Raw genomic sequence first — 24,597 nt, 5'->3', positions numbered from 1 at the left:
GGTTACCTCAGATTACAATGGGATCTTGCTCAGCTGGGCTAAATGGGCTGAGGAGTGGTAGACGGAATTTAATTTAGATCAATTTGAGGTGCTGAATTTTGGAAAAGCAAAATCAGAGCAGGACTTACACACTTAATGGTAAGGTCCTAGGGAGCGTTGCTGAACAACGGGACCTTGGAGTGCAGGTTCATAGCTCCTTGAAAGTAGAGTCAGAGATAGATAGGATAGTGAAGGAGGTATTTGGTATGCTTGCCTTTATTAGTCAGAGTATTGAGTACAGGAGTTGGAAGGTCATGTTGCGGCTGTACAGGTCTTTGTTTAGGCTACTTGTGGAATATTGCGTGCAATTCTGGTCGCCTTCCTATTGGAAGGATGTTGTGAAACTGGAGCGGGTTCAGAAAAGATTTACAAGAATGTTGCCAGGATTGGAGGATTTGAGCTATAGGGAGAGGCTGAATAGGCTGGGGCTGTTTTACCTGGAGTGTTGGAGGCTGAGGGGTGACCTTATAGAGGTTTATAAAATCATGATGGGCACGGATAGGATAAATAGACAAGGTCTTTTCCCTGGGGTGGGGGAGCTGAGAACTAGACAGCATAGTTTTAGGGTGAGAAGGGAAAGATAAAAAGGGACCTAATGGGCAACGTTTTCCCACAGAAGGTAGTGAGTGCATGGAATGAGCTGCCAGAGGAAGTGGGGAAGGCTGGCACAATTACAGCATTTGAAAAAAGGCATCTGGATGGTTTTAGAGGCTTATTGGCTAAGTGCTGGCAAATGGGATTAGATTAGGTTGGGTTGTCTGGCTTGGCATAGACAAGTTCGACCAAAGGGGCTGTTTCTGTGCTGTACATCTCTATGACTCTGACCTATGACACCAAGTTTGTCAAACTCCATCACTGTCTACCAGTGACTTCAAAGGAAGTATGTATCGCATCCTGAAGGTCTCCCTGTTAGACAGCGCTTCCATTAACTGTGCAAGTCCTGCCCTGGTTTGTTTTACCAAAATGAAATACCCAACATTTATTGGAATTAAACTCCACCTGCAATTCCTTGGCACCTTGACCCAATTGCTCAAGATTCCTTTCAAGTCTTAGATAACTTTTGTCTCACTGTCCACTATACCACCAATTTTGTAGTCATCCACAAAACTTACCAACCATGCCCTCCTATACTCTTAAGTCATTTATATAAACAATGGACCGAGCACTGATCCTTGCAGCATACCACGGGTCACAGGCTTCCAGTCTGAACAATAACCCTCTATCACCACCCTGTAACCTACAGTCAAGCCAATTTTGCATCCATTTTACTAGTTTTCCCTGGATCCCACTTTCTAACTATAGTAACTTTACTAACCAGTCTACCATGCGAAACCTTATCAAAAGGCCCTGCTAAAGTCCATGTGGACAATAACTACCATTCTGCCTCCATCTATCTTCTTTGCCACCTCCTCAAAAAAACCTCAAGTTTGCAACACAACTTCCCATGCACAAAGCTATGCTGACTCTATTAAATCAGTCACTGCCTTTTCAAATGCATTTTGATCCTCTTTCTCAGAATCCCTCCAACAATTTATCCACAACTGACAGACACAAGGCTCAGCCGAGCTTTTCCTTGCTGCCATTCTTAAATAATGGCACATTAACCACCCTCCAGTCTTTGGTTCGCTGATAGACATAGCTCTCAAAGATAGGTCTCTGTAGGGGATCCTGAAGTTTCTTCCCTAGCTTCCTACAATGTCCTCAGATACACTTGATCAAGTCCTGGGGATTTATCTACCTTTTTGCATTTTAAGGCCTCCAGCACTTCAGTTTCTGTAATGTGGACTCTTTTCAAGATATCACTATTTCCCAGAGTTCCATTGCTTCCATGTCTTTCTCCACGTTATATGCTGATGAGAAATATTCATTTAAGTTCACACCCATCTCCTGTGGTTCAGCAAATGAGATGGCCATGTTTAAAAGGGGCTCTATTCTCTCCCTAGTTACTCTTTTGCCCTTAAAATACTTAGGGTTAAGGAGAATCCAGAAGATTCCCTTTAACCCTATCTGCCAAAAGCTGTATCATCTTTTTGCCCTCCTGATCTTCCTCTTAAGTTACACCTACAGTCCCTCTACTCAAGGGATTCATTTGATCCCAGCTGTCTATACCTGACATATGCCTCTTCCATTTTCTTGGCAAGAGCTTCAATATCTCTTGTCATCTAGTGTTCCCTACTCCTGTCCCTTCCTCAGTCATGTCTCTATATTAGCTTTAAATCCCAATCCCATGCCCAGAGTTCATTTGCCTGACCTGTCCGGCCTCTTGTATTGAAGTAAATAAATTCAGTTTAATTCATCTGTCTTTCCTCATTCCCTGCCATACCCGTCTGCTTTATTTAACTTGCTCTAACATCTGTTAGAGGCTCAATCTTGTGTCTCACTCCTGTTTAAGCTCCTACTGATGGCTCCTTTTATTTCGTCAACCAATTGATATAGCGTAATCCACCACACATTAGCCACAAGCGATGAAGTTTGAAACTTCTCATTAGATAGAAATAAAATTTAAAAGTTAGACATTTGAATTGTCACTGAACCAGTTCATTTCAGTCTGACCCCTCAAATTATGCCATAATCTAACGAATTATGAAAAAAATAATGATTTAAATAGGCCATTCCACATTGTAAAATCAAAGAGTCCCTTGGCATTCTTCATCAAATTTTCCTAATTAATCATCACAGATGTGTTGACACGCTCTTTTCATAATGTCAATTTCAAGTTTTCCTTTCAGCAGATTATCAGCAGTGCTGATATAATACGCAATAGGCATATACTTACCCTGCATCTTCAGGTAAGGTGACATAACATGAATTGAAGACTTTACAGACCCCATAAACAGAACATTTAATAATAAATTAACCAGTTATCTACTTCACTTACCCCTTTTTATTCCTGCTTCAATTGTTTTTGCTTGTAATGTACGTCAAATAATTGCCAGACAAGAAATGTTTTCTATCCTACCTGCTAACCTCTAATACGGAAGTTATTTGTTCAAGTCCTGCTCCACTTCTGTGGACATCAAGGGTCACACTTTAGCTCATTGTTGATAGAACATTATATCGGGTTCATGTAACTGTTCAGATGAATGCAAACAATCCACAGAACTATTTGATGGAGACTGTGTGGAACAATCTTGCATCAAGCAACACAATCAAATTTAAACCTTACAGTGTAGGGTGCTGCATTTGCCTAAAATAATGCCAACACTTCAGAAAGCTCATTTAACATTATTGACTGTGATGAAGTGATAAAATGCAACTGTTCTATTTAAACAGATGTTAATTTTATAAAAATTTTCATTTAGTAATTAAATTCAATACAGTGAGCAGTGTGGGGAGTGGGTCAGTGGGAACTGCCTAGGTATCTCCAATTTAGCCCCAGATGGTTACAATGTCCTGAAGTATTTTTTGTCAGTCTTATTCATTTACCTTGATTATGAATTTTTGCTTATAAAAGAAACTTACACATTCTGCAATATGAGACAAAAGCTGTGAATGAAAGTCATGTTTTCTTCTTTTTTCAATATGCATATATCCCTAAAACGGCACTGAGATAACTCCACAGGAGGCTGGCATACTGTCACCAAATCACTTTACTCATATCCTCATAGTACTTGAGACTGGTCCAGCTTGCTCTGAGCCAGTTCTTAGTGCACAGAAGCTTTGACACTCTTGTTTATATCTGTCAGCCAGGGCTCCCTAATTTGGCCAGATTGACAGCCCCCATCAGGGAACTCCTAAGGTCCACCTGGCTGACCTCGTTACAATCACTGCATTCCTCCTCCTTCAATTCCAGAGATGCAAGCCTGTTGTTATTTGTCTTCTAGCCACTCCTGGGGAGTTTGCAAACCAGGTCCGGTTCCTCTGACTCAGCATCCGATAAGAGCAGCACGTACCAGACAGTAACCCGCTCCTTGTGCCCAGGATGTCTTGGGAGAATTAAATTTCTTCCCTTCAGCTGGTAAAGGTCTTGAGACAGAGACATCCATCTTGCCTATCTCAGATCCCAGAAGTTTCTTCAATGCGAGATGGAGAGGGAGTACCCATGGCCTCAGACAGCCTTTCTAGTTGTTATGAGGGATGGGTATGTTTTGCTCCTTCCCCTTTTGAGTTTGCAGCTTTCATGTGATCCATGTGCTTGTTCAGGGCAGCCTCACCTATCTGAACTTTGTGAGATCAGGTCCCATAACATACATCGACCATTCCTCTTACCCACGCATGGGGTGGTGGTGGGGGGGTTTGGTGGGGAATATCCAAGAATTAAAATAGGAACTGGGATAGTTCGGTATTAAATGAAGCTGTAGGCTCTTTCTTTAAGCCTACCTTCAAAGTTTGGACTGCCCTTTCTGCCAGACCATTTGATGGTATAGAGCTGTCATTACATGCTGAATACCATTTATTTTGAGGAAATACTCAAAAACCCTGTTAAATGGTGGCTTGTTGTCTATTACCAGCACTTCTGGGAGACCATGTATTGCAAAAGATACTCACAGCTTTTCTATTGTCGTCCGTGCTTGATGAATGAACACTATGCAGGTCCAACCATTTTGTTCTTGATCAAGACTATTCAGCCCATGAAAGGACCTGCATAGGTTGACATCGGAGTTTAGGGTTTACTCAGTCATTCCCCCAAATAATGGGGAAGCTGCTGCCAATAATGTTTGACCTTGTTGGCATTCTGGGCATTGCCCCACCAATGCAGCTAAAAAGCATTCATTCATCTTCATTTGAAACCCAGGATGACCCTGGTCAAGTTCAGCCAGTATCTGGCAGTGACCTTTGCTTGGGACAATCTTTCTTCTCATAAAGAAATGCCAACCTCTGCAGTGATCTGGTCTTGCCAGGTCCAGAAAGGTTTCAGTTCTGGTTGCAATGACCCTTTTGTTTCCCCCATTGTCACCAGCTGTTTTAGTTCTGCCAGGACCAGATCTTTTTGTATCCGCTGTCTGATGTTGTCAGTGGTGACCGAAATGGTGACCAGCAAGTTTCCAAGCAGAATAGACTCTTCCAGTGGTAGAACACCAGTGGTGTATCTGGCAGTGGGAGATGGCTCAAGGCATCCACATTTGCTACCCTCCCCCCCAGATGGTGTTCCAACTTGTAATTGAGAGTCTACCGCTGAATTCAACCTGAAGTTATGGCTGGCATAGTTATATCCTCTTTGACTAGACTTGGCCGGGGTTTGTGGTCTGTTACTGTTACAAACTTACATCCTTCAAAAAGCATTGGCGGAACTTTCTCACAACAAAGATAACTACCACACCTTCCTTCTAGATATGGCTAATGCAGCTATTAAATACACTCTTGGATGTTTCTCTCCATTGGGCTGCGAGTTGACAGTACCCCAATACTGTGTAGGGAGGTGTCGCATATCAGCGCCACTTCTTACTTGGGATCATGATATATCCTCACCTTTAATGACGATAGCTACTTCTTCACTTCTCCAAGGGCCAGGTTTTGCTTAGGAGTCCATTTGTAAGGATGACCATTCTTTAATAGCAGATGGAAAGGTACCAGGATAGAGTCCAGGTTACATATGAACTTTCCATAATAATTAACCATTCTAAGCAAAGACCTAAACTCTGGTACAGATGTGGGAGCTAGGGCACCTTCAATCACCCTCACTTTATCTTCCAATGGGTGTAATCCAGTCTTGTCAACTCTGTAGCCCAAGTAGGTCCTTTGGGGTGCCTGCAATGCACATTTGTCTCCTTCTATAAAGGTGTATGCCTGCCTGAGAGAAATGTGCGAGGACTAATGTCCAAGTCGAAGAGATCTTTATTAGTCTTCCCAGTCATTAACATGTCATCTAGATACATAGCAATCCAGGGTCGGCCACATAAAATGTTCATCATCTGCTGAAAAATGGCATAGGCTGATGATAACCCAAACGGGGTCTCTAAATTGGTACAAACCCTCATGGATATTAATTGTAGCATACTTCTGAGAATCCTCATCTAACTGCAAAAGCATGTACATATGGCTCATGTCCACCTTTGTGAAGGACAGTCCCCCACCCCTGCCAGCTTTGCATCAATGTGAGGGTTTGGGTATTTATCCAGCTGCAAAAAGCAGTTTACCATTTGTTTAAAATCCCCAGAAAAGCAAACAGACTTGCCAGGCTTCACAATTGGTATGACCAGTTGTCCTTTCCGCAAAATGTACTGATTTGATGATTCCTTCGCTTTCTATCTCTATTTTTGCATGCAAGGCAAATGGCCTTGGGCAGGCCCTGAATCATGGAATTACCTCCAGGTCAATATGCAAAATGACCTTGGCTCCTTTGTTAGTCCCCCAATCTTCTTGAAGAACCTTCACTCAAGGCAGTCATTTTCTATTTGCAAAATGTTGAGTCATTCTCGGTCAATCTCTCAATTTTGCCCCATCAGGCTTGAGTTCGAGCCTTTTACTATTATCAGTGGGAACTGAACCAGTTCCTTTGCACGAGTCCGGAATCGAAGAGATTGTAGTATTAATCTGTAAAAGGTTCCCCAGTATAGATTCCTCAGTCTGGCTGAAGTCTTGCACAAACTTAAAGGGTGGAATCCAGAGCAACTTTTATTAAAAGACTGGTTCTGCCATCACTGATACAGCCATGCTGGTATCAACGTCCATTAGAACCAGATCCCTATTTAACCAGATGTTTATTGTGATTGCTTAGCAATATCCAAATCAGAACCAATTTTATTGTAAGTGGACTTTCCAGGATGTGCACTCTACGGATACCGGCTTACAAGTTCTCTTGCTCAATTCAGGTCTAGTGGGACTCTTGCTGCCCCAAGTCTTCATACTAGCAGCAAATATATAGTGGCTTGCCAGCCCAGATCTTGAAGAAAATGTTAACCGTTTGGCTGAAGCTTAGCTTTGTTTTGGAGTTTGCTGTGGGCTGACCGAGAGTCTCTCTGTTCAGGATATGTCCCAAATGAGGATATGCAATTCTCCAATCAAATGGTGTTCCCCCAGGCTCAGTCAGACTGGTGAGGGTGTCCACTTCCATTGGAATACCCTGTTATTCATATGCTCCACTTGCCACATTTTCTAATAAAACCAGTTGTTGTGCCTGTTTTCAGGTCCAGTTGGGATTCAGTTAGCAAGTGCTTTTGCGTGGTCACATCATTAATCCCACATACCAGATGGGATCTCAGCATCTCATTAAAGGTTAAATGAAAGTCACATGTCTCTGCTAATTGTCTTAACCTCGTCAAAAATCCCAACATAGACTCTCCTAGTTCTTGAACTGCTGAGTAAAGCCGATATTTTTAGAATTAGAGGCAGCTTGGGTCATAATATTGCTTAACTAAATCAGGGCATTCTTGAAAGGTTTTCGTATCTGTTGCCTCAAGAAACGTTAAGCTCCTAATAACTGACAAAGCTGTGGATCCACAAGCTCTCAGGAGAATTATCACTTGCATCCACCCCAATTTCATTTGCTGGAAAAAAAAACATTCTTTCCAAATACTGGGCCCAGTCTTCATTAGCAGGATCGAACAAGTCACGCTTCTCAAATAATGGCATGATGGCAGAAATGCTTACCCCAAATCAAATACTACTGTTGCAAGCAAATTTCTTAATAAGCATATTTCTTTTCTCTCATCACCTCTGAAATAACTCCACAGAGAGGCTGGCATCCCGTCACCAAGTCACCCTTTATTTACATGTGCATTGTACTTGACACTGGTCCAGCTTCCTTACAGCCACTTCTCAGATTGAGTAGGCTGACACTCCGGTGTGTCAGCCATGGCTCCCTGATTGGACCAGGTTAACAGCCTCAATCAAAGGAACTCATTATGAAAAGTCTACCTGGTTGACCACGTTACAATCACTACAGACTCTTAGGCCAGGCATAGCATATTTCCACATACAAACTCTGCTCACTTGGACAATATTTCTGCATTGCAAAAGGAAAGCTCCTCCAATTTTCAGCATGAACTTCTTTCAACTCAGATAAAGTTGGTGAGTTTATTAATATCAAACATGACAGTCTGATGCCAATGACTTATCCAAATGGAACTAGGGTTGAAACACCAACTGATTTTATTTGAACCTAGAATATGACGTTTGGCTATTTCTAAAGCTAAAAATACACCATTAAATCAAAATTAGACAGTTTTAAATCATAACTGTGTCATGGACAGTATTTGCACATTCCTTTTTATTGCCCTTGATCAACATGTTTGTATAGAAGAGTAGGTATTTGTTCACCAGTGTGATTGTCCCAGTTTAAAACTTCAAGCAGCAGGTTGTGTGTCTAACAAATACTTTATCCTGCCTGTTTACAATGCAATGTCTCATTCACCTGTATTACCTATTACCCACACATACAAAAAGGTTAGATACTGATCAAGGTAAAGCAAAAAAATTATAGTTTACAATTGTCTCAATCTCTTTCATTGTAGGCCACTGGTTTCTTAGATAAGTTGATGTTTCAATTGAAGTCAAGATTTTGTGAAGCAGAGGATTCTCAGTTAGCTGTAATGCTTCTTGCAGTCAGATTTCCAGGAGATTGGTTCTCAGATAACTTGAACTTAGTGCGAGTAGGGGTTCTTCCAATGTGCTCTAACTTAGTTCTTTGTTATCTTGGCTACTGAGATGACAAAAGTGGGCTGGATGGTTTTCTAACTTCTGATATTTTTAAAACGCAAAACTAAAAATGGTTATTTCATCACATGTTCTTCAAGTCTAAAGTACTTTTCCAATTAGGTGGATAACTAGGTAAGTTATACATCCTATGATACAGTGGAGAAAGTGAGGACTGCAGTTGCTGGAGATCAGAGTCAAAATTCATGGTGCTGAAAAAGCACACAGTCTGTCAGGCACCATGAGGAGCAGGAGAATCGACATTGAGCATTAGCCCTTCTTCAGGAATGAGGTTGTAAGCCAAGGGGGCTCAGAGATAAATGGGGGGGGGGGAACTGGGAATGTGATATGTAGATGAGGGGAGGGGGTGAAAGTGATAGGTCGGAGGAGGGTGGAGCAGATAGGTGGGAAGGAAAATGGATAGGTAGGACAGTTCAGGAGGGCGGTGCCAAGTTGGAAGTTTGGGACTGAGATAAGGTGGAGGAAGGGGAAAATGGGGAAACTGGTGAAATCCACACTGATCCCATGTGGTTGGAGGGTCCCAAGGTGGAAGATGAGGCTTTCCTCCTCCTATTGTTAGGTGGTTAGGGTTTGGCGATGGAGGAGACCCAGGACCTGCATCTCCTTGGTGGAGTAGGAGGGGGAGTTGAAGTGGTCAGCAACAGGTCACGGGTTGGTTAGTGCAGGTGTCCCAGAGATTTTCTCTGAATTGATCCGCAAGTTGGCATCCTGTCTTCCCAATGTAGAGGAGATTGGGTGCACTGATGCAGTAAACGACGTGTATGGAAGTACAGGTAAATTTGTGTCAGATGTGGAAGGATCCTTTTCGGCCTTGGATGGAGGCGAGGGGAGAGGTGCGAGTGCTGGCTTTGCACTTTTTGCAGTGGCAGGGGAAGGTGCCAGGTGGGTTGGTGCGGGGGGGGGGGGGGAGCAGGGGGTGTGGACCTGACAAGGGAGTCACGGAGGGAATGGTCTCTCCGAAACGCAGATAGGGGTGGGAAAGGAAATATATCTCGGATGGTGAGGTCGGTTTGTAGGTGGTGGAAATGGTGGAGTATGATATGATGTATCCAGACGTTGGTGGGGTGGAAGGTGGTTGAACACTAACTCCCCCTCCCATTCCACCAAGGATCTGCAGGTCCTGGGCCTCCCCCATCACCAAAACCTCACCACCCGATGCCTGGAGGAAGAACGCCTCACCTTCCATCTTCGATCCCATGTGGTTTCAGGATCCTATGTGAATTTCACCAGTTTCACCATTTCTCCTCCAACACCTTATCCCAGTCTCAATCTTCCAACTTGGCACTGCCCTCTTCACCCGTCCATCTTCCTTCCCACCTATCCGCTCCACCTTCTTCTCCGACCTATCACCTTCACCTCCCTATCGCACTCCCAGCTGCCCTTCCTGCAGGCCCCATCCTTTTATTTCTCAGCCCCCTTAACCCACAAGCTTCATTCCTGATAAAGAGCTTATGCCCAAAACGTCGATTCCCCTGCTCCTCGGATGCTGCCTGACCAGCTGTGCTGTTCCAGCACCACACTTTTTGGTCCTATGATACAGTGTTCATACATTGAGAGTTTGCAACATTCAGAGCCTTTGTATCTGAACCAGCAACATTTCTTGAACCAAGTGAACATCAATATATGTTCCTTTTTTCCCCACCACTTGTGCAGGGAAGCTTTTCCAATGAAAGAACAACTTAGATAATCATTAGATTTTTTTGCAGCTTTTCATAATCAGTTTTCAATGTATGGAAGTCGGTTTCAAGTTCAGAACATACTGGGGCATAACAGTTGCTCAAATATCCCTTGAATGGATAACAGAACTTTTAATTGTTAAATCAAGCTAGACCATTCCACATGGTAAGAATTGTTTTCATTATTTTTGGGTTGATGGTGTTTCTAAAAGCAAGCACAATTTAAAGCATACAGAGGATAGAATTAGATACACAAATCTTAGAACTAAGTGCCTGGAATTTGGATTCAACTTCATAATTCTTTCAATACGTAAAAACATCCCAAACTATTTCACAACGCAAGTTGGAGTGTGGGGGTAACCAAATGAGATTGCATACTTTACATCGAATTAATGGATTTGGTATAAGACAGGATGCAGGCAGGGCCACTGTCGAGTTGAATTTATATGGTTTGGATGATTTGTGAGGAAAAGGCACAGGAAAAGTCCTGAGCCTGGATTTGACAAATGCACATTAAAATTTCATTAGAAGTGACAATGAAGATAGATTATGTTACAGAAGTGAACAATACTGGGAAGAAACTGATATCTAATTTAAAATCAATTTAAGGTCAAACAAAAAAAAAACCAATATTACACACCATCAAGATCAAACAGAGAAAGCAAAGAAAAGTGTATAGAATTAAATAAAGAATTTTAGTTTAACCTTTTTTCTGAAAGAACAGGAGTTAACAGGACTTTTCTGCTCCTGTGCAATCAATTTAATTCTTGTCTCTTGGTTAATTTTAGTTTTAAGTTGTACCACCATTTAGCTGCTGAGACACCAAGATCTTAACCTCTTTTTCTCGCTTTCTGATATCCCTTAAAACCCATTTGGCCAAGCTTTTTAGCAATTTGCCTTAACATCTCCCAACAATAGTAACAAATCTTGATTAAAAGTATTTCTGCGGATCACCTTGGAGAATTTAATTATATTAATTGTGCTGTAGAAATTGAAGTTGTCATCATCGTCACTTCTGACTTATCTACCAAAACAAAAGGAGACTGACAGCACCCGCAAATGATGCTGCAGCCAGGTAGATTGGGCATTTCCAGTTTTCTTCTTAAAATGCTGTCAGTTTTAGCATCATGTTGATGAGGAGGAATGTATTGAGCTTACCATTTTTGGATACATATGGGCACAGAAGTACAAACCATTGGAAAAGGCAAGTGGGAACATATAGGAAAATGAAAATGCAGGACAGACAGAATTGCAAAGGAAAGGCAGTTTATGGCATAATGTTGACCATTTTGAGTAGTAAAATAACAGAGTCAAGAAAAATAACTTCCTAAATGATTGTATTTGGCATTTTTTTTTCCAATGATTTAAGAATTTAAACAGACCCTGTGCACAATCAGCAGAAATTTATGTTCATCTTGACCTGATATGGAGAAATGCAAGGTCCAACATCCAAAAGGAAACAAAGTGCAAATTGTGCCAGTTCGAGACTTCTGTCAAATGCAATACAGTCTTTCCACTAAAGGCAACATTTGCAAGATACCATAATTCCTATTTACAACATTTTAAATTGATGATCCAGCACAAACTGTACAACACAACGTTTGTCAAATCATGGACCCCTTCCCAGCCATAACAATTGTTTCATTTTAAAAACATTTTGGCCTTTCATTTGGGGGAAAAGAAAGAATTTACCATTTTATTTCTAAAGCATGTATTTAAATGCTTCTGATAAAAATAAATCCACATCACTTCAGAAATATTGTAGGATTTACTGAACTTTATATTTAATAGTTTAAAATGAATCAATTGAATTCCAGTTAACACACATATGGATAGATTCCACACAGCAAGTGACCAGCTGGTTTAGCATTCCACTGCTGCTCACTACACTGGGATGGGTCAGAAACCCTCTTGGCTTGTAGCCCTACAGGCCTGAGGGGAGCAGAGACCCCAGTGATATCAATTGTCCTCATTATTCTCATAGACCATGGCAGCAACTTATGCTGCTCTTGCCTCACAATATTACTTTTCCTATATCCAACTGTCTGTTCTCTCTACTGCCCTATGTTTTACTGAGTAAAACCTCTATGATGCACCATCTGGCCAACAGGACATTATAAAGGCATAGTTATCTATGCTCATTCCCTGAAAAAATAAAGCAAAAGGGTGTCCCCTGTCTGATTCAGGTAGGCATATCAGTAGCCTAGCAAAGTGGGAGAATAAATAGCAGTGTAATAGGAATATTACATGTCACCCACCTTAAATTTTAACACTGCTGTTAACTCAGTCACACATAGAGAATTTAAGATCTATCCCATTGTTTGTGAAATATAAATAACAACATCTGCACACAAAAAAAGTTTTCATGATTCTAAGTAAATCTCTATTCCATGGATCTTAGTATATCATCTTTCTGTAGCCAATACATTTGAGTACACTACTGGAATTAGGCAAGTGATTTTGAATGCATGTGTTTAAAAACTAACTTCAGCTCTCAAGAGTTGCAAGGCTTCCACATATGAAAGTATTAAGTACAGATTGTTAGGGACTGAACAGGGAATTTTCTGGAAATCTGAGAGAAAATTTAAATCCCATTTGTACAACCTTCCTTTTTCATTAAAATGTAAAAACCCGCCTAGATGCAGCAATGAGAACTTCCACCTGGAGATGCACTGTCACTGACCAGAACCAATTTATGCAAATCAGTAATATTTTAAATGCTATTTCATTGATTTTAATTTTCCAATTCAATTGAACGTAAATTATAAACAGATAACATTCAAGCATCAGTTTATTTTAATCAAACTAAATTAGTGGCTTTACTTGAACAAAATCACGTACTAAAGTGGTTCTATTATACATGTCAGCACAGTCCCTTCAGTGCTATTTATAGAGGTAGGTATTATAATGAAAAACAGGAATCAAGATCCTGCTGTATTAATCCTTGTATTAGCCTTGGAAAATCAGATAACTTCCTGGAACGTTGTGAACAGCTCTGCTGGTGGGAAAGATGACGTGGATTAAAGGGACAATATGTTGCAGAGTAAACAGATAATCCTTTGGACAGCAGAAGAAGATGCAGAAATTTTTTTTTAAAAAGAGTGAACAGATGAAAACTGAACCACACAGGTGAAAGCAACTGATCAAATAATCTTCACTTTTTTCTTTAATCTACATCCAGAAGTAAAGCCTGTACCTGAAGTGAGTTCAGGAAATTGTGTCTAAACGCACTGGAATTTGAGCTATTTAGGCCACAGTTTGTTAAAAAATATTTACATAAATCACAAAAGTAAAATCTTCAATGAACCAGTGCTAATCAGGCATAATGTAATAATTCATTTTTCATTACAGTTGTGACTTAGTGTTTTATTAACTACTTGAAAATAGTTTTCATCACCACAACACTTTTATAATAAAGTGGAGCAATGATCTTTTTTTATGAGGAACCAAATTTAACACTGAACATTTCTTTAAGTAACATGAATCATTTAATACTTTAAAGTTGGTGTACACTAGTCAGTCTCAGTAAATTAAGTAAATACATGAAAAAAAAACTTGTCAGTGTCTACTCGTACCTACATATCTTAGAAAAGATATAATTTGAAGAGCCTTCCTGGATTAGATGAATTTTCCAATTTTGACTGGAGTTGTGGCCAATTTAAAGAATATAACTGGATGTGGGTATTGTTGACTAAACCAGCATGTTACCCATTCCTCACCGCCCTTAACTAGGTGGTGTTAAGTGTCTTGACGCACTGCAGTCCTTGGTCCATAGAAATCCCCACACTGTTGTTAGGAAGTGAGTTCCAAGATTTTGACCTAGTGGCAGTGAAGAATCAGCAATACCTTTCCAAATCAGAATCATGAGTGGCTCAGAGGGGACCTTGCGGGCAGTGGTGTTTCCATACATCAGCTGCCCTTATCATTTTGGTTAGTAGAGATCATGGTTTCGGAGGGAGGTTTCAAGTAACCTTGGTGAGTTACTGCAGTGTAACCATGTGTAGCATTTCTGGCGGTAATGAAGACAGTGAAAAGTGAAGGTAGTGGATGGGGTGGCAACTCAATGGACTGCTTGGTCCTGGATAGTATCACGCTTTGAGTGTTGCTGGAGCTGCCCTCATCGAGGCAAATGGAGAGTATTCCATCAAACTCTGGATTTTTGCCAATGGCTTGCAAGGATTGAGAAGATAGAGCTGAGTCACTCACCTCTGGATTCCTAGTTTTTGACATAGTACTCATGTCGCTCTTCTCATTCAGATTCTGGGCAATAGATGTCTGCTAGTGAAACAGTGATGGTAAGGCCATTGAACATTAAATGATCATAGTTGGATTCTCTTGTGTTGGACATGGTAAATATGGGCAGGATCTGATAATCAAACTATATTTTAAACCAGAAAAAAGTTGTTCCATACTTATATTTCTCAATATTTATTGTTGTGAGATTTAATTTACTTATGAAGTTCCTGATGTTTTACATAGGCTATAGCAATTGTACTGGAGTCTGGGTGAAAAGCTAACAAGGAACAAAAAGAAACTGCCTCCTTGGATGACCATTCTTGTCTGGAAAGTATTTTGAAATTTAAAAAACACTTACGTATTCATCAGTTTAAAAAGAATTGGCCATATGTAGGATCAGTTGGCCTTTGTTACCCAAAACAGACGTCAGTGACAAAACCAATGGGCCTGAGTTCCATCGGGATTAATAAAAGGGTATATTGATGACTTTATTCACGTTGAATTAAAATACCTATAATGATTTAAGTGATGAATTTATGTTCAAAAAAATTGATGTTTAAATTGCCTGGTCTGGATGGACAACTAATGTCACATAAACATGCAAGCTCACACACAGACCATCTTCAATCATTATAGTATTAAGCAATGCATAAAATATAAATTCTTCATGAAACTAAGGTTTACAAGATTGACGTTGTTACAGTTTTGACCTTAAAAATGACAAGTATGCTGTTGTATAAAAATTCTTTTCAAATTAAACTGCCCAAATATTTACATCTAACACCTGTCTGGCTCCAGAAATCAATAACATGCACACTTTTACTCTGTTGATGCCAGAGCAGGAGTACTCTAAACTTCCTGGCTTCCAAATACTTTGATTTTAACATCCCTGATCTTATTAATGTCACATTGCACTGTACCAAGCAGGGACCAATCTTTCTCTGAACCTTCAATATTCAATTGAGAACTCAAGACAAGTCAGCGCTGGATAGTTAGGGATGGTATGCCATTAGGAATATATGTAAGCGCTACCAAACACAATAAATGAGGGCTGAAAAACCTCACCTATTTCAGAACCAAGTGTTAAATCACCAAACTTGGGGTTAAAATTGGTGTCTAGCCAATAAACATAATTCTTTCTGCATAATTGGCATAAGCAGCCAATTAGTATCGACTTCTTAGGTAGTGCAAAGTCAAGTGCCTGAAGAAAGAATGAAATTTTTAAAAGAAGGAAGAAATACTGTAGACTTAGAAAATTAAAGAGTGTAGATAATATGAATAGGTTATATTCAATTAGCCCAACTAACATTTTAAAAATGCATAAGGGAATGCAAAGAAATATCTAAAAAAGGTAAGCAGAAGTTTGTTCAATCATTTTTACACAAATTATAACAAAGAGCTTTCAGTTTAAGTAACAGTAACTCAGAAAACAAGAATGGTTCTGGTATCGTAACATTATAATGTATAATATAATGTTATGTCAACATTAGTCTACGAATTGATAATTGCAAAATTGGCTCAAGGTTGAACCTGATTTACCTCGGTGTAAAGAATTTTCTATACAAAAACAGAAGTAAGTAACAACAGAAGTCTGTAATGTCCATTGTCATAACTCAAAATGGCCCTTTATCTTTGAAGAGGATGTCAATGAAGTTGAAAATATCTAATTTGATACTAGACAGACAGGTTAGGTGCTGTGACCATGCTCAAACAAACACAAATCAGCTAAAGGTAACTCCACATTTCAACTTGTGTGCCTATGGGAGGTGGTAAGAATCGTAGTTTCCTGGTCAGGTACACTTGCTGCAGACTGGGGCACCCACAAATTCTGTTGCCTCTGGCAACAGAATAGTGACTAGCTCCAAGAAAAAAAACAGCAATGGAAACAGATGTAAACATGTAGCTTGTCTGTGTCATGCATCTCTAGGTGCAGAGACAGAATTTAAAAATCTTCCAATTCTAAATTCTAGATTTCACTATTATTTAGAAATTTCCCCTGCCACTTGGGTATGATGTGTAATTTTGGTGTTCCATATCAAACTTGGGCTCAACGTAAACATTTGCAGACAATTTTCAAATCATCAGATCAAATAAAACTTACAATTTAGTCATTCAGAAAAAACAATTCATTCATTTCTTGCACTACTGGTGCTTTTGAAGCATCTGATGTCATTATTCAAAATCTCACAGCTTTGGTTTCTTCAAATTGTACAAGTTTTAGCATATAAGCTTATCTGCAGTTGGAAGGAAAACCCTTATATTTTCTGGAGGAGTGTGAAAGGCCAAATATTTTGAGTAGTGAAATTAACTTCATAAATGACTGATTAGTTGATCACTGATGAAAATAATATTTTGACATGATACTGGAAATATTAGGAATCACCAATAATTCACAATACAGAAAAATTGTACCTTTCACTAAATCACCTCAGTTTCCAGCAAATGAAGATGTTAGCTTTTCAATTAATAGGAACTCTTTGTACATCCAAATCTTGGTTTATTATTACTTTTTTTAAAAAAACCATAATGTCACTTCAGTGTTTACCTTTCAATTTTTTCATACATTTTCCACTTTTTCAGGAAATAAAACTGAATGTCACCTTATCACAATGATGCGCACTTCAGCACAAACAAACAATCGAAAAGAATAAAGTCTGCCCAGACTCAACAAAATGGATATTCAAATGAATACCCATGTTTGTTGAGGTCAACACCGTCACATTTAGGAGATCGTTAGTCCCATCAGTTCAAGACAATCAAATTTGATCCATGATTTTGTTGAGTAAAAATCCATAAGCAGCCACCTTAAGTAAAAAGGAACAAAATATACCCTCCATGGATTGATCGGAAACGCAACTGAGAGAGCAAGAATAACAGCCTTTTCACTCCTAATTTCTGGATACCAATGACTTCACTTGGCAAACTCAAAAAGTCCACTCTATTAGAGCGAATGTATCCAACTGCTATAATGTTTAAAACGCGGGCATAAAACACCACAATGTGTTCCCCTTATTCGGAAAGTCACTGATTCATTTATCCTGCTCCCATTCGCCCGTGTTTAAATCCCAATAAAATAAAACCGAGAAACCCTGCCAAGGGAATTGGGATCAATGAAACTCGCAGATTGGTTTACACATAGAACAATGGTACAAATCCAGCTCTCAACAATTGGTGTTCCCTCCCCCATCCCCGCGTGAAAATTGCTTTTAAAAACAGACATATCTCACGCATCGATGCACAAATACTTGACAGATACAAAGTTTGCAAGGTTCAAACTCAAACTACATTCATGTCAAGAAACAGGCGGAGAATGAAATGAAATTTACACCGTTTCTCTAAACAGTGAAGGTCTCTATTCAATTGGACAGCTTTCAAACACAGTTAAAGCACATTTTTTTTTGTTAACACAACGAGTGAAATATAGTGGAGCTATACATCAACACAGCTTGAAGAAATAGCTAGTGGTTGCATTAGGCAGAAACAGGTTCCGCAGCCACCGGGCCAGCATCAGAGGAAGCAAACATCGGTTCAACGACAAAAAATTAAAAGCCTGTGCATCTCGCCTTCCGATAGAACTCGGCAACGAAAGTTTTATCAAAGCTGCCGAGTCGCGTCGGGGGTGGGTGAGGAGAGGTTTCCTTACACATATCCACTGTCTGGCGATTTGCCACTTGCACTACGGATCTCTCAAGCCTCCCTTGCGAAATAACGGTACTGGGCACAAGCCTGTCTTAAGAGGATCGCATTTAAACATCTCATCGCCCTTACCTTTAAGAAAACTCTGGCCTTCTAAAACACTCCTTGAAACAAACGCGGCATACACATCTTCAGAAAATCCAGTCCGACACGAGGATAGTCTCCCTTCAGCATCCGCTGCCGATGCCTGAGATGATCAAGCAGAAAATTCCCCATTCAAACTTATTGCGGGTTAAAACTACTGGAAGCAGGGCAGTTTTGTATATTTAAAAAAAATAAAAAGGCAGTAGAACCACAATTTGAAGCATTTGGGAAACAATACAGCACTAAACCCATACACATATCAGAAATGAAACATAAAGACAAGCGACCAAACCGTGCTTTCGCGATAACTGCGGCTCGCAAAGGCACCGTGTAAGAAAATGCATTTATCACTAGCAATTAACAAGAATTATCCCCTCACCCGAACTGAGCAAATAAGCAGTGCGATCGGAAGGATGGCAGCGGAGGTTAGCATCCTGCTAACTGCAAACCTCCCCCTCCACCACCACCACCCCCCCACCGGGAAGAGAGAAAAAAAAGAAAGTCGGGCAAAGTTGAGGTGAAAATGAAGCCCCTGTCTAGCGGCGTTTCGGTGCTGTTCATGCAGTGGGAGAGTGGAGCGGTTCTCAGCTGCCTGCTGCTGTCTCTGTGTGGCTCTGCACTGGGGCTCTTCTCTTGCCTCTGTCTCTCTCTGTGTGTCAATTTCACGCTGCAGGTGCGCGGCGCTTCGCCACCTCCTCCTCCTCCCCACCCCCCAAAGACCGTCAACACGTCACTGTAACCCCGCCCACCCAGAGGCGGAGCCGCAGCGCAAAGCCAGAGCTCCGCCCCCCTCCCCATCCGAAGGATTTACATGACAATACAGGTACCAGGCACTGACAACATCTCAGGGCCCCTTCTCTCCCCTCTGCTGGAGAATCCCTTGTGAGAGACAAGCATTCCAAAACAAATGCATGGGCTCCCATTCAAAGTGAAACAACAAAAGCATTTTTATTTTCCAATGGTGCTCATGATATGTGTGCATAAAATGACCAGGAGGGGCAAAGGTAATTGATTTCTGAACCCCAGGCCTCTCTATGCGTGAGCTCCAAAGACTTCCACATCATCCATTGAGTTCTTTGCAAAAGTCAACCGGAGAGAAGGCACGATTTCATACAGTTGCAACACAAGCACCAATTTTCCTTTTAAAAAATGCGTTAATGTAAACTAATGAAGTTTTATGCAGTTAAAACATGAATTCAGAATTTCTTTCACAGGATTTTCTAATATTTTGTAATCTTATAGAGCGATTTTTGTTTTGAAATTCAAGTACCAATATCTGAATATTGCAACTGATTTGAATATATCTGGAAGTGATGCTGAGTATAAAGCACATAGCATCACTAGATATCTGAAACCATTCCATCATATGCATTTTCTGAAAGACTTTTTTTTCCTAATTACATGTTCAGAGATGTTAGTACACACTCTGGCAGAGATGGGACTTGAACCCAAGCCTACCTAGCTCACTACCACTGCACCACAAGAGTACAGGTATTTTAGATTAGATTACATTAGATTACATTACAGTGTGGAAACAGGCCCTTCGGCCCAACAAGTCCACACCGATCCGCCGAAGCGCAACCCACCCATACCCCTACATTTACCCCTTACCTAACACTATGGGCAATTTAGCATGGCCAATTCACCTTACCTGCACATCTTTGGACTGTGGGAGGAAACCAGAGCACCCGGAGGAAACCCACGCAGACACGGGGAGAATGTGCAAACTCCACACAGTCAGTCGCCTGAGGCGGGAATTGAACCCGGGTCTCAGGCGCTGTGAGGCAGCAGTGCTAACCACTGTGCCACCGTGCCACCCAGTACGATTTTATTTTAATCTTCTGGCTTGTGTTGGGAGCAAGGCATTAATTATTCCAAGGTTATGACATGGACTAGATGTACAGTAGGTTGCTCTGTCTGAACAAACTGCCTTCAAATTAATTGCAACCATCAAAGAATGCTTCTTATGCACGTTTTCCCAGTTCTCATGCCACCCATTACTTCTTTGGGAATAGTTTAATCAGTTAAGCCCTTTTCTGGCAAACTACAATGGGTTTTGTACATTGGACTTGTACACATTTGGAACTGGAATAAAACTGCTCAATGTCATGATATATGTATTTCTCACAGATCATCATAGATTAGATTCCTTACAGTGTGGAAACAGGCCCTTCGGCCCAACAAGTCCACACCGACCCACACCCGTTCCCCTACATTTACCCCTGCCCCTAACACTAGGGGCAATTTAGCATGGTCAATTCACCTGACTTGCACATATTTGGAGTGTGGGAGGAAACCGGAGCAAACCCGTGCAGACACAGGGAGAGTGTGCAAACTCCACATAGTTAGTCACCTGAGGTGGGAATTGAACCCGGGTCTCTGGCGCTATGAGGCAGCACTGCTAACCACTGTGCCACTGTGCCGCCCACTTGCAAATGAGATTTTCATCCCAATACCAGAATAAAACTTCGACTTGAGAAGTTATTATCATATTGTATCAATAGTTACACAGTAAAACTTATGAAAAATAAAACACGAGAGCGTCTTACGATGGGAGGAAATGTATGCCAGGAAGAATTTAAAAGCTATCTGGAATGTAGCTGATGAACAGAAAGTATAAATTCACTGTGATTTTGCAAGCAAATTCCAGAGGGCAGTACTGTACTGGGTGGAAATTAACCCTCTGATAGTGGTGAAAAGGAATAGACAGGAGGCTGGAAGAACACAGCAAGCCAGGCAGCATCTGGAGGTGACACCCAAGTCATTGACTTCTCCACCTCCTGAAGCTGCCTGGCTTGCTGTGTTCTCTCAGTTCCCTGCCTGTCTACTCTGGATTCCAGCATTTGTAGTTTTGTTTTGTCTCTAACCAAGTGGTGGAAGGGAGCAGTAAACAAATACCAAACCAGGACTATAGGAACTTAGACAAACAAAAAGGCCAAATCTATCTAATCTAAAATGTCTGGTCAGATTGAGACCGTGTTTACAATTGTTTTTCCTTGCCCCATTACTTTTGCTGTGCACCATCTTCCCTTTCATCTTTTAATCACTGATTTCCTTTTCATGTTGTATTCCCCACCAGTTGTCATGGTCCTGGTTCCATACCTGTTTAAAAGCTGTTAAATCTCTAACAACTACAGTTGTAACTAAACATCAATGATCTGAAAGGTTGACTCTGTTTCTGTCTTCACAGGTAATGCCTGATCTGCAGAGTATTTCCAGCATTCACTGCTTTTGTATTAAAGGACTAGAGGTATAGTTATGTGGTAACAAAAGATTTCTTAAGTATTTGAGATTCCAAAAGAAGGATGGGACCCTGAGAATTGATTAACTTTGTACAGGCAGCTGATAGAACTGGACATAGATTGTATTAGGTCATTTGGGGCTTTGATTGGAAAAAAATCCAAATCACAAAATTTCATGAATTTTGGAGGCTGCTGGGGATAGTATTTGAAAAATTGTGCCCAAGGTGATGAAAAGATTGCTAACGGTATCAATAGCAGAGGAGGTAAGGAGATCACAAATAGACAACTCTGGAGATGAATAAAGGCACTTCCAGTGATTGACAAGTTATGGTTTGAAAATTCAGCACAAGTCTGATGAAAATGCCAAGGTTATTCACCATTATATTTGAACTCGGTTTACAGTCAGTATGGAATTTATTATTACAAAATAATCCTGAAGGGTTGACTCACGACTGAAACTAAATGAGAGGATATTATCTTGTACAATTGGTTTGGTTTCCAACCCATTCTTTTGTGAAACATGCTGGGACATTTTTTTTTTCAATTTAAGGATGTTACAGAAATAAAAGTCTTTGTGGCTAAATACCAAACACAACTATTGATATTTTAAAACATTTTAAATCTATTTCCTACAGAATCATTAGCTGCACTCTTAAGATTTCAACCTGTGCTTTTTGAGGCCTTATGTGTAAATAAAGGTCTACTCTAATTACTCAGTTGTGGCTAGCTGCTCTGCACCAACTGGAGGGTATTTTTGACTTGTTGAAGGGATTATTCTACAGAGAGGGTTAAGACAAGAGGGTATGGATAAAAATATTATATCGAAATTACCAGGCAAAGCTTTTTTCTTGAAAAAAGGAATATGAAATCTTGGAATGCTATGTTAGAAGTAGTAATTAAAGAACCATGTCACAAGTAAATAGTTGGTTAAGTTATTCACTTATATAGATTTAGTTGCTCCCATGTCTGAAGATGCATATAGCAATCAAAGAGCTTCATTCTCTTCCATTCACAGCCAATGCTGTCACATCACCCTACAGCACGAGTTGACCAGCTGAAAGGTTCTAATATCTGTCCAGTGCCATGAGTCACCTTTTTTGACTATGTCTCACAGGAATCCAGTGTATAAGGTAATGTAAAGTTCTAGTGACAAAGGTCAAGTGACATTGTCAAACTATGTCTGAGCCAAGGGGTATTGTAAACCAAACTGATCAAGTTTACCAAATGACCCCAAAATAAAGAAATCAGCTATTGAATTTTGCTTCTTGTAACTATTACTTTAATATAAAACAAAACCAACATACTTGTGAGTAAAATGGCTGTTTATCATTTAAACATACAGGCAATCTTTACTTTAAAAGTTGGTACTACAAAGATATGTCTAATACAACCACACACAAAAGCATCACTCCCTACAGACATGGAACACCACGTTCCAAAATTCTCTAAATTGATTAGATTCCCTACAGTGCGGAAACAGGCCCTTTGGCTCAACAAGTCCACACTGACCCTCTGAAGAGTAACCCACCCAGACCCATTCCCCTACTCCCCACTAATGCACCTATCACTATGAACAATTTAGCATGGCCAATTCACCTGACCTGCACATCTTTGGATTGTGGGAAGAAACTGGAGCACCTGGAGGAAACCCACACAGACATGGGGAGAATGTGCAAACTCCATACAGATAGTTGCCCAAAGATGGAATTGAACCCAGGTCCCTGGCACTGAGCCACCGTGCCACCCCAAATTGACATCTACTATGAAGGGTTTCTCATCATACACTCAATTTCTACGGCCCTCGAGTCTCATTCTCTGACAGCTGTATTCCTGGCCAGAAGTCAGATGCCACCAGGTTATAGTCCAACAGGTTTATTTGAAATGACAAGCTTTCGGAGCCTTCCTCCTTGGTCAGGTGGAATGAGGCGAAACAAACAGGCACAGAATTTATAGGCGGAGAAATCAAAAGATCATACGAATGGTGTGAGTGGAGTGTCAACAGTCTGAATAACAAGTCTCTGCAGGTGATCAAAAGTGTCAGACAGTGTGAGTAAAGGGTCAACAGTGGAATAGCAAGTGAAGGAATGAATTATGATCTGATTAATTGAGGTAGAGCGATAATTACAAAAGAATTAAAAATAAGATAGTGCTGGAGCCAAACCAAATGGCTGGAATAACATGATAAATTTAACAGCCGCATGCTGAGAGTCTAACCAAAGTAACATGTAATCCAAAACATTACAAACTAATTAAGATAGAGAGATCATAGCAGATTATCAAGGTAATGGTGTCAAAATAGCACAGTAAGGAAGTTTTTACAAATACAGAACAGTGTGGTGGCATTCCATATAGCACGACATCAACCCAACATCATGGTTGAGGCTGCCTTCATGGGTACGGAACTTGACTGCTTGGTGCTTCTGCTTTGTTGTGTATCTCGAAGGTCGCCTTGGACGATGCTTACCTGAAGGTTGGAGGCTAAACATCCTTGAGCACTGAAGTATTTCCCCTACTGGGAGGGAACATCCTTGTCTGATGATTGTTGCACAGTGTCCATTCATCTGTTGTCATTGCAGCTGCATGGTCTCACCAATCTCATGCCCCAGGGAATCCTTGCCTGCAGCTAAGAGGTAGACAACATTGGCCGAGCAGATGAGTATCTGCTGTGTACACGGTGGGTGGTGTTTCCAAGAGTGATGGTACTATCTATGTCGATGATCTGACATGTCTTGCATAGCTTGCTGTGGCAGATTGGAGAAAGTGTGGCAGAATGTGTTGTTGTGGTCGATGTTGACCTGAAGGTCATCTGAGCAGATCCTCGTGTTCCTGAGAGACAATTGTTATCTCAATGGCATGATGGTCTATTTAAGGCTTGGCAGTTATTTGAAGGTGAGAAATGGAGGCGTGGGGATGATCTTGGCGAGATACTCGTCATCATTGATAACAGGTTGAAGGCTGCAAAGAACATGGCGTAGTATCTCCAGTTTGGGAAAGTACTAGGTGATAAAGGGTACTCTATTGGTTGTGTC

The 24,597-nt window shown here is 40.7% G+C and overlaps 1 protein-coding gene across 1 annotated transcript in view; it reads right to left on the bottom strand.

Annotated features, from left to right (window-relative positions):
- LOC122560076 (cadherin-4-like) overlaps positions 1 to 19,040 on the bottom strand; it is a 668,379-nt gene extending 649,339 nt beyond the window's left edge. The window contains exons 1-2 of the mRNA XM_043710292.1: positions 18,706 to 19,040; positions 18,315 to 18,429 (exon numbers count right to left, since the gene is read on the bottom strand). Of these exons, the coding sequence (XP_043566227.1) occupies positions 18,315 to 18,429; positions 18,706 to 18,759 (169 nt within the window). The 5' untranslated portion in view covers positions 18,760 to 19,040. The remainder of the gene's footprint in view (positions 1 to 18,314; positions 18,430 to 18,705) is intronic.
- Positions 19,041 to 24,597: the final 5,557 nt, after the last annotated feature.

This window comes from Chiloscyllium plagiosum, chromosome 20, assembly GCF_004010195.1.
Source record: "Chiloscyllium plagiosum isolate BGI_BamShark_2017 chromosome 20, ASM401019v2, whole genome shotgun sequence".
Classification (NCBI taxonomy): Eukaryota; Metazoa; Chordata; class Chondrichthyes; order Orectolobiformes; family Hemiscylliidae; genus Chiloscyllium; species Chiloscyllium plagiosum.
Note: the sequence above shows the minus strand (reverse complement) of the source record. Positions and strands in the feature narration are given on the sequence as shown.